This window comes from Mizuhopecten yessoensis, unplaced genomic scaffold (genome assembly GCF_002113885.1).
Source record: "Mizuhopecten yessoensis strain PY_sf001 unplaced genomic scaffold, ASM211388v2 scaffold11099, whole genome shotgun sequence".
NCBI classification, from domain to species: Eukaryota; Metazoa; Mollusca; class Bivalvia; order Pectinida; family Pectinidae; genus Mizuhopecten; species Mizuhopecten yessoensis.
In genome coordinates this window covers 292,426-304,489 of record NW_018408879.1, presented here as the reverse complement: position 1 = coordinate 304,489, position 12,064 = coordinate 292,426, and the positions used below count along the sequence as shown (strand labels likewise).

The window sequence follows — 12,064 nt, the reverse complement described above, 5'->3', positions numbered from 1 at the left end:
GAGGCGGGAGGGGGAGGAATGAGGTAGCGCCGAGGCACGTACGACCGGTTACTGAATCAAGACCAGTTGTAAACACTTAGGTATCACTCACGACTAACATCATCAGTCATACTCGTGTTTTCAAAACATTCTTTACGGGAGTGAAAGTGATCTGAAGACAGGAATACCGAAACAGATTGGTAGAAAAGGTCGGACGCAACCCTCCAGATTTACAAACATTCCTACACTCGCGAAAGGATGAAGATTCATTGCTTTTCAGTGAGAAGTGGCTGAAAGATGTTCTAAATGTACCTGGTTGATAGGGGGAAGGGGGAGGTTTACCAATGTTGCAAAGTGGTATTGCATGCAGGAGGAACAGGAACAGTAGTCTTTTGGTTTCAAAGCAATATTCGTAGGTCCAGTGATCGCCGCACTCCAGTCATAGTATGCTCAGACCAAGCTCCCAGTAAACAACTACACACGAACTACATATATTATGACCGCCTAAATCAAGGGAGTATAGTTTGTAATGATGGGATCACTTGGTCGCACAATTAACCGAGCAGAAATAACGAGATCGTTAGCCAGAATAAGCTGATTTCCATTACATTTGGCCTTTAGTGGTATTCCACATCTACATACTGTACTCGAGAAATACTCGGAACATGTAGTATACATCACTTGGTTCTGATGAACGATTTCGAATTCACACGTAGGTCAGTAAGAACCGGAAGTGACAAGAGCTTCATCCAAACTACCTGTAAACAATATATATAGGTTGACGATTTCCAAAACACACCTCGACAGACGGTAATAGCTGTTTGTTTGTGTTAACGATAATTATAGTGTGCACACATATCAGCAGTGCATTTAGTAAGATGCTCTGCTGTTTATCTGCCTTCCAGGAAATATACTTTAATTACGCAAATTACATATTTTGTGACAAAGCCATAAACTACAATTACAACCATCATGTCATTTCACGAAACCTTGAAAATTTAAAAAAATAATTAAACTGTGTAATGTTTCTGTTGAGAGTGTTTGCTGTTAAATATTAACCTCTTACTCTCTCCCGAGCTTTTGCGGGCTTTAAAATATCGGTAACGGTCATACGTTGCCGAAATGTGAAGTGAGTCATACCGGTGTCGACATTATAAATACAAGGAACCCATTTATTCAACTCATCTGTTGTTTTACTGTTAATTTGCGACGTGTTTGGAACAGAGTGCTGTTAATAGTATGGGAATCAAGCAGAAAATGCATAATGCAAGCATGGTATATCTACTGGTTTCTTGAGAAAGAGAAAAGTAGAACATTGTTCTTAGATGCCTCCTGGACTCTAGCTCAAGGAAGGAGTAATTCTTATTAGATGAAAGTGTGACAAATTAACGATATTTCTTTTTATCTAACTGTTTTGAAAGGTAAATTATATAGGCCTATAGATAGCATGAAGACCGGGGTACACTTCGTAAACGAAAGATTGTGTTGACCTACAAGATATAGATACCAGTGCTCGAATCATAACAGTATTGGCCATGTTGTGCATACGACTCACATGTGGTCACTGAATGATAGTTTTCTCAGGTCCAGTTCCAGAATCGGGAAAGTATCACCTAACCACATGTACCTGAAATGCCAGGGCAGTCTTTATGTTGTGAACACACATAAACTGTCGGCCAGCAGCTGCAATGGACGGGCGAGGGAGTGATGGATGCTGTGGAGGGGGCAGACAGTGTGATTGGGGCATGCGGAATGTCTCGATGTTTGACATGTTAAGACAGCACTTTGGTAATAACTTGGCGACGGATGGCCAGGTAATGTATTGACCACCTGACACACGATACAACGCGCTGAGCGTGGACCTCTGTCTTTGTAATTAACAGTCGCTCGATACCACAACATACCTAGCGTTCGTAAATAAAGCTCAATACAAAACAAGTAATTAAAAAGCAAACCGATATGTGATGTATACAGAAGTACAGATAAAAACACAATCACCTGGCAAAGCCGCGGAAACGTCGATGAATGCAATGAGATATAAGCATCCCGGTGGGCGTTTAATACAAAGACAGAAGAGTACACCAAAGGGAGACAATTTGATACCTATAGTCACATAGCTATGCACTGCCTTTGTGACAACCGACAAACCATCTCCTCATTCGACATGCCCCTACCTGGAGTGATGTATAATCACAGCATCTCGTATAATTATCACTGTACATTTTCCCTTTATCGTCATATTTTAATTTATCAAAATACAAAATACAAAATAGACCAAATGAGCACATTGTTCATTGGGTTGTGACTATATGGTACACTATTGTACTTCACTAGTTCACTATTAGTTGTAGAGTGAAGTTATGATCTGCCGGATACAGTATTTAGTTATAGACCACTGTTATTAGCTGATATAATTTGTTCTCGCCGTCTTGAACTTTATTTTGAAGCCACGGGTCTGGGCACACTTAGTTTACCGAGTTGGATTTGTTAATAATCTTGTAAAGTTTACATGTACCTTGGAACAGATCGAGGTAAAAGACTCTAGGTTTCTCCCGTGTTCTCTGTCGAAAAGTGCTGGATAATTCTGACCTCTAGCTACAAACATAAACTTTTTACACATAAACATATCGTTAACATTACCGAAGAGCTCCACTAATTCAATAAGTCCTGCTACTGTGAGCGACTAGTTTCTCACCAGTTCTGTAAGGTTATGCTCCCCGCACTATGTACAAACAAGTTCATCCGAAAACACAACCCTTTCACCCACAGTACGGATCTCTACAAAAAGACACGTTCACGATCTAATGGAGCTTAAATGTATGATTCAAATAGCAATGCTTTGAAACAAAGCAAGGCGAGTTGGATACAGAATGTAGGTATCTTTTGAACACTTTAACAATATGATGTGATGTGTTTCATGTGTTTGTAATGCTTTTAGTATTAAATCAGTGTTCGTTAGACTCGAACATTTGAGTGGCCCTATAACACTCACTACTACGGCTGTTTCAGTTTAATGGGTAAATAAATGGGCGTCATAACTGCTTATTTACGGGAACATCTACCAGATAGAGAATGAAAAGAGTTTTAATCAAAACATTTTCAGTTCGTTTAATCTATTTCTTATCTATTACAGAACAAAGACTCCTTTGTGTTTTTACATTGAAATAGAAGCTATACGAACTATAAGCGGTATGACCTGGGAGTTAGGAAGTACTCATGACGACTTTGACATTAAGGAGCGGTGTCTATTTAACTGCTAATCTATTTTTTTCTAATAAAAAAAATCGGGGATATGTTTTAAATTCTTCCTGCAATAATGAAAACGGCAATTTCTGACCTTTTAACAAAACCACCTGTTCTTTGTAGTTCCATATACAAGTAAATCGGTAGATCATCATTCTTTGAATTATACCGAGACATTTACAGAGTATAACTTGAATTCAGAAACACGATTCGACCTTTCAAACACACATAACTATTTTTAGTGCCAATAAAGCACGCGCATTTTCCGTATAATCATTTATAGATTATCATTTCGATATAGTTAAATAGATGCACCCCCCCCCCCCCCCCCCCCCCCCCGGATTATGCCTTTAAATATACCAATGTCTACAAAGTTGTAAGATCGTCGCCTAATAGCCGAGCACACCTAGTGGGCGTGGCATAATTTCGTCCGTGCCCTTTCAACAAGCAGCTTAAAATATTGTTGAATGGCGACAGTGTTTGTACATTAGCCGTCTCCTGTTACTGGTTTAGTTATCGGTTGGTCCTCACATTTGGCAGAGTTTGGGGTATCATTTCTACTATTTGCTTTCACACAAAACAGTATTCGCATACCAAAGTATCCAGACAGACTTTTCGATTATTTGGCGCTCCAGATCAGAATCTGTTTTCACTAGTAAGCGACTATTTTTGTTAGAATTGCGGGGTCGCCATCAGAGCTGTTTGTTAAGATGTGGCGCTATCAGTTGGCGACCCCAATTCAGCAGCCCACTAGAGTACAGATGAATTTATTGGCAGTTGGTGAAAGGGCATGGCATAAATAAACCAGAATATAATTAATCAAAATGGCATAAAACACCAGAATATATAAAAAAATTGCGGTCATTTATCCTCTTACGTTTCAACAGCAGCTCCATTGACTGAACACCCAACAAATCACACTCGTTTGATGATGCATGCGTTTCGCAGTCGGCGTGTGTTCTCTGAAGAGTAGACAGACAGCATAGCGAGAAAATCACTTCGACCAGTCGACCAGAAATGAAAAATAGCATGCACAACCAAATACATTTTATATGACGTCATTTTACATAAGATAGCTCAAGAAGAGTGGATTCAAAGAATTGTTATCTATAAAACTTTGTCGAGACATTATAAGAGTACACAAGCTGCCTATTCGCAAAACACATCTTCTAGAATCTTTTCAGAGAAAAACGCGTGAGTACAGTCAGATTCAAAATATAAAAGATAAACATGTATCTCGATAGAAGACACTTTTTTGTTTTCGAGCATTCCTTACCGTTCAACTGTATGGAGCCTGGACAAAGCTAGTATTGCCTGTCTCACCTTGCCTGACAGGCAGCGCTAAATGTAGCTATTAAACAAAGTGGTACAATTTCACTGAATTCAGCATAAGATATAATTACTATCCCAAGTGGTCAGGAAGGGCAATCGTCCCCTTTCATGTATCAATATCAAGTTTGAATGTCAACCTCAAGTTTGAAGATCCAAAGTCACACATAAAAAGAGAAATTATTCTACAAAGATATTTGTATTTTTGTCAGAGTTTCGGAAGTGCATCGGGCACAAAGAAACAATACGAAAAGGTCTTCAAGACGCGATATAAGGGAACAAACCATAGCTGTTGGAGATACACAAAATCAGGGGGTGAAACAGACTTTTTGAAAAGACGCACTGGGAGAGCGTCAAACAGAAACGCTGATTCGAACAAAACATTTCATTAAACAGAAGCAATACTGAGATGTGAAAAAAAATGCAGGATAGACACCATTAGAATGCGTGCTGAAAGAGCTGTTCCACCGAAGCAATACGAGAGCGAGGTACACAGTTGTCCAATAGGCTTAACGTAAAGGCGTAATACAAAAGTTTTAGATAGATCTAATATTAGGGCATGAAAACTGTCCATCATACGCATTACCAGGGCGTGAAACAGAACTGTTAAAAAGACACAGAACGAGAGCTTGAGACAGATGTTTCAAAGACGCAGTGCCAGGCGTAAAACAGATGTCGCAAAGGCGCATTGCCAGTCATGAAACAGATGTCGCAAAGACGTATTGGCATGTACGAAACAGATGTCGCAAAGACGCATTGGCATGTACGAAACAGATGTCGCAAAGACGCAGTGCCAGAGCTGCAACAGGAGTGTTGAAAAGACGCAAGGCGTAAAACAGATGCTGCAAATATACACGATTCAAGGGCGTGAACAGAACTGCTGAATGATTCGGGTATGTTCTGTTTCATTGATCCTAACTATGATACCTGACATAACGGTTAACGCTAAATCACAGGATTACATTTTGTATCGGCGCACAATGCTAATGCAGATTATCAGACACGGTTTTAGAATGCCAAACACCGATATAAACACACATTAACTCCTTACCTATAGTTTAATATCAGTATTCTCGGGATCTCCCGTGCCTTCCTCAGACTCGGTAACATCACTGATAACTCCGTATGATTCTTTATAGAATCTCAAAAACATGCGATTGAGTTGAATAGCGACGCAGTGTTATATGGCCTAGGTTTCTTACTACAACTACTACTACACGATAACCCGGCTGTTTGTTACGTCCGTACGTAAACGAGACATAGGGTACTATCGCGGCTAGACGTATATCGCTCAACTCTTATATGACGTATTAAACCCCTTCGTAGATATTCGATATCATCAAGGGTGATTAAAAGCACATCTACGTTTTTGTGCCGCCATATCTGTCTTCGCGTTTTGAAGCCATCAACGTTGTTTGATAAAGGCACGATATGAGATTTAAATGTTCTAAACAAGCAAAAACATGTTCGTGTAGATGTTGTTGTATGTTTACCACAAAGCTAGTTAAAGTAATTTTATATTAACCGTTTATTTCTGAAATCATAAAATTGGAAGTTAATTATTCAGTTACTGACAATAACGGCAAATATTATCATTTTAATAACCTGGTTGGTCGGTACCCGTGGTTCTTGCCCTTGAGGTATATATATTAGCACATTACTGTCCCCGACATGTGATGTAGTGTGTTTACAGTGTACGTTATTACCGACAATTCTCGTCCCCGTCGCCTGACCGGGCTTTATACCATTGTGAATGTGGAATGTATTTACAGACATTTCGCCCCCAGGCTCTTCTTCTTCAACTTATCAACTCTCTTTGACGTTTCCATTGAACACAATCGACCCCTGAAGCATCTGTATCAGAGCAATATAGTTAAAAAAGGTTAGCCATTTATACCAGTCGTTCTTGTCAAAAGGTCAATCTTGTTGTCGACGATGTCCTCATGTAAATCCTAAACAAGGCATGGTGTTCGACTAGTGGTTGATTGGAGAAGCTCGCCACCACTGTAGGCGATCATATCGAGTGAATATAGGTCTATAGGTCCACAGGGCTACCCAATTCAGCAGCGACAAAGTATTGGCTGTGTCGTTAAACGGTGTTGCTAGCTTTAGAACACCCGACAACTGATGTTCGAACCATGTTACAGAGTGTTGTTTACCTCATACAATTCTGCCTTTTCCTGAACACTTTGCCAACAGTTGGAACAGCCTTGATTTCACCTTTTTACATATTTCCATAAAATTTTGTTAATTACATATATACATATATAATGAAGATCAAATCACGTTAATAAAACTGAAAACAAAGCTGTCTGAATATCGATCAAAATATAACGAATTCCATTTTAAATAACTCGTGGTAGACTTTGCTACAAAATACAACCACATGTTCAGTTTTAACAATCCTGCCATCTTGATTGGTCCATATTTACCATTCCAACTGCAGTTCCTTTCAAAGATGGCATCTGGTAAATATCGGTGTAAGGATCCATTTTGACATCTTGTTTCTCTGAATAGTTTACAAGTTCACTTTGTTTTGTAAACATGGACATTGTTAGCTAGTGACTACTAAATTGTAGGACGTTCGTAGGAAGCAGGAAGTTGGCTCAAATTTTCTGTTACTTGCAACCTCAATCCCCGATGATAGCAGAACAGTTCCAAACCATCAACCACGCTTTATCTTATAATGTAACAACTGTTTACAGGTAGGGTGTGTCAGCCCTGACCTGTCTTGGTATATGTGAGCGTAGTCTAGCGGAGGGAAACAGTGCTAAATACTAACCCAGTTTAATTGTCTCCTGTATATACAGGATAAAGTAATATCATAGAACAATAACAAACATTTTTTCACTGAATATAATAGTACAATTACAAATGGGTTTTTTCACTAAGTTCCCGAAAAAATATATTGAGTGAACTACCGGATACAGGTGACAATGGTCAGTGGAAAGTGTAAAACAAAGCTCAGCCTTGTCCGAAAAAGTTACACGAAGGACAAGGAAAATATTCAGCAGTTCAGATCACAGCTGATATGAGATCGCTGTTGGAATCCCCTAGTGCCAAACCACTTGAGATATATATTACGTATAGTGACGTAACGTCAGATGTTGACGCACAACAGTGTAACACACTTTCAACGTCATTTCGTGTCAGGTTTGACGTTTGTGGCACACGGCCGGCTTTGTAAAACATGAGTTTTCAGAGCTATCGGAATGAAAATAGACATATGTAAAGCCTATTTATTTGACATTCATATGGTCACGGTTTGTATATGACAAGTGTAACCAATTTTGACAATGATCGAGTTGAACGTGAAGATAACGGTTAAGAAGTGAAAGAAAAATGTGATAAAATAAGGCTACCCGTATAATTACCATCTGCTTTCTTAATATCAACAATGATATGTAAGTTATAAAGCACATACTAATTAAGTACATAAAATGACATGCATATATTAAAATAATCCGTATTTTTTTCCCATTTGATTGAAGCCCGAGAATGAAAGCGCGCTCAGATTATACTACATTGTATAATGACGTGATGTCATTTGCCATTTAGTCATACATTGACATTGGTGTTGTTACCCTCAGAGTTATCACACTGTTCACGCATTCCAATAAATCAATTTGAAAATCACATACAAGATTTAATTTCGCTCGTTACATTTTCCACACAGGCTAAAACGTCTAAATGTTCTCCTCCTTCAACTGTAATTTGTAATTGTGGAACCTGTTGTCCGTCAAAACGTATACAACAATGGTTACTCTATGCCCTTGGCATTTGTCATGACAAAATCGAAGGCTCAGTGTGCGTCACCTTGGAGATGAGACGAAAAGACTAGTTTGATACTTTGATGTACATTAAAAGAATTGCTCGGTAGCGTGACGGTAAAATTGACTGTACTTACAGTATAAAGTATTACCTCTCTATTTGCTGTCTGATGGTTACAAGTGTGCAGTGTACATGTGTAATCGTGACTTTGGACAGTTTTCCCGAAGGATTAAATGTAAGTCTACCTATGGTTTATTATCTTTTTGGAAAATTTTAAAGACTTTCAATTGGTCTCTTATATCATGTTGATACGTTGATACGGGGATACTACATCTGGCCGTACGGTGTGGCCGAGTAATTAGTGGCAGGGTTCGCAGGGAGAGCGTCTACCAAACAACAGAACATGGGCTAACAAAGGAAGAAAGAGGAATGGCTGAAGTACATGAACTATCTTCGTCCTAACACCTCTCGTCATCACAATATATCCTTACGTACTAAAAGTGTCATTTTTACTGATGGCTATCATCACGTTACAAGTTATGTTTCGTTATCCTGACGCCATCGTTAGACCTATTCAGAACATGTACACCACATCGTAACCCTGGTAACCTGCAGGCAGGCCACTATGACGTCACAGTTTTTACTATAACATTCTTGGTTTTATGAGACAAACAATATTTGTATGTTAAATGTTATTAGGTCTGTACAAATATTAAACTTCAATATTTGCAAGCCTGTTGTGAAATATTCGAACTTTACCCTGCAGGTTGCGTTGTATTAGAACATTGGCCTGTTGTACCCATTTAAAGAACGTACTGGGCGTTTTTCGGCTCTGTGTAGAATCGGAAGTATTTTTCTATGTAGAACTTAAAATTAGGAAATTCGAAAATATCACAATGATTAATCGCTTGCCCTCAATCTCCCCCGCTAGTAGTACCCATGCAATCCCATACCACCACCATCGTCGCCACCACCATCACAACTACGCAATCACTTACAGCACCCCAACCACCCACCACATACTGTGGGTACTACCAATACATTCCTGTCACATTTGCTTATTTCTCAACAGTTTCATCAATACTCCATTGCTCCCATCATTCAAAAAAGTTATTAATCACCTTTAATATTTCCGATACAGACATATACATGTACGTCACAATCTTTGGCAAAGTCACGAAGAGAGGAAATCCCCGGCGGCCTGGCAGACTGTACGTTTCTTCCACGGTCTTCAATTTTTGATCAAGGCAAGCTTCAGACCATATATAATTACTTTTTCGTTTTTTAAACGCAGTATTATCTACAACCGACTACTATTAGGTTTTCCTTCATTGTAGACAGAGGCTAGGGAACGAAGATCATTTATCAAACTTCTTTCTTCAACAATCAGACAAAATGACGTACTCAACGCTTCAGGGAAAGGGGTTCTACTGAAGACGTCATCTAAAATAAGGTAAACATGTGTTTCTATACTAGCCACAGTGTAAGGCGAACCTGTCGGCCTATGTCACGTGAGTAACCATTCCATGTGAACACAAACATTCGTAGTTCTGATTACTTCATTAGATCACAGCGTTGTCGACATTGAAAATGCCGAAATATAATCAGAGCTGACATCTTCGGAAATCCACCATCTTATGTCATCTCGGTACACCTCGGTCAACATTAACATAGAGACAGAGGGCCTGCCAGACCTGGCGCTGTTACACTGATAAATATTGGCGTTCTGTGTGATACACTCGTTTTCCTCGCATTACAATTGAATAAAGAAAAAGTCTTCTGGAAATTCCTATCTTGATTTGATCTTGAAATAGATTCCTTTAAGCTATTGAAATTTTGATAACATATCGTACTTCTTCAGGGAATATCATCATATTTATTGCATACGAAGTCCGTCATGGCCGCTCAGAAGCCGCAATGAGGAAATTAATGATATTGTACATAGGAATGGTACCACACCGCGTAAAAATCTCCGCTCCACGACTTACACTGAGCAATACTATGGGAACAAAATATGCCCCCTTCTAGCCGACATGCTCTGGTATTTAGTTATACAATGTACCAGTATTAGGTTATACAATATACCAGTATTAAGTTATACAATGTACTAGTATTTAGTTATACAATGTACCAGTATTAAGTTATACAATGTACCAATATAAAATTATACAATGTAACAGTATTAAGTTATACAATGTACCAGTATTTCGTTATACGATGTACCAGTATTAAGTTATACAATGTACCAGTATTTAGTTATACAATATACCAGTATTAAGTTATACAATGTACCAGTATTACGTTATACGATGTACCAGTATTTAGTTATACAATGTACCAGTATTAAGTTTTACAATGTACCAGTATTAAGTTATACAATGTACCAGTATTAAGTTATACAATGTACCAGTATTAAGTTATACAATGTACCAGTATTAAGTCATACAATGTACCAATATTGACTATTGATCTATACAATGTACCAGTATTAAGTTATACAATGTACCAGTATTAAGTTATACAATGTACCAGTATTTAGTTATATAATGTACCAGTATTTAGTTATACAATGTGCCAGTATTGACTATTGATCTATACAATGTACCAGTATTAAGCTATATATGTTGAATATGATTTTCACATCATGTTGATTTCATAAAAAAACATATGTCATGTTTCACTCATACGGGTTCGTGTTTACCAAGATTTTAAACTATCTTGTGTGAACGTCGTGAAATTCGGATTTCATGGAAAATCAACTTACGCTATACAGCTCCTCAACAACATGGATATGGTAACGTGTTTATCATACTGATGAGTGGTTTTGTATATTGTATATTGTATGACACACGCAGATTTATATGTATATCTAAATAGTCTTTCACTGCTTCAAAGTTATGTACACAGAACAACAAGCGATTCAAATACATATTGCAAGATTACTGTAGGCGGTGTGTTGGATTACAGTATTCGGAAAGTAAAAACCCATTTTGTCCGTTCTTTACTGCACGTATCTGATGCTTGGAAATTCTAGAGCACCAACGAAATATTCGAAATAACAACGGCGCAATATTTAGAATAACTAAAGAATTTTCGGTTTACGTTTTCTTTTGAACATTTCTCGGAAATGCCTTGGTAATTAACGATGAACTCGTATGTGTGTTATAAGTTAACTGTGATGTAAGGATGAGAAGAGTTTGGGTTCTTCTGGTCCGTTTTAATGAGTTATATTCATTTGCTCATTTGGCAATACCTAATTAATGATTTTTGTGTATGTGGTTAACGATGTTGAATCTTACTTATACTTACAGCATTGATTTGTGCAATACGTGTTCACTCAATGGCGTTTTCCCAGCACAATAGCCGTTTTTGTTTTTACGTGATAGTTTTATGTATGAAGACTTTCCTTCTGTATACATCTTCAAATTGTATTTTCATAAGAAAAAAATAGACGGAAAAAGTTGCAAGTACTGAAACTGCGATGGAAACACACACACAGTTGTTTTCACGTAGTTTATTGACCATTGTGATTTTACTCTCATATAAGCTGATCTCATAGCTATGACGATATTGCTGACAGATAATAGGGCCTCGAAAGACCATTTGATATTGTCATCTTACCCCAATGCCATAATTTGAATACGATAGCAGGACACGCTTCTCTAACAAAAGTATTACAATACTATGGGAGTAACAAAAGTAGGTAGCATTGGGGTAACAGAGCGATGTAAGTCTCCCAAGT

The 12,064-nt window shown here is 38.2% G+C and overlaps 1 protein-coding gene across 1 annotated transcript in view; it reads right to left on the bottom strand.

Annotated features, from left to right (window-relative positions):
* Positions 1-1,750, bottom strand: part of LOC110465716 (uncharacterized protein PB18E9.04c-like) — a 5,835-nt gene extending 4,085 nt beyond the window's left edge. Inside the window, exon 1 of the mRNA XM_021521724.1 lies at positions 1,607-1,750. Coding sequence (XP_021377399.1) covers positions 1,607-1,750 — 144 coding nt within the window. The remainder of the gene's footprint in view (positions 1-1,606) is intronic.
* Between the last annotated feature and the right edge of the window lie 10,314 nt (positions 1,751-12,064).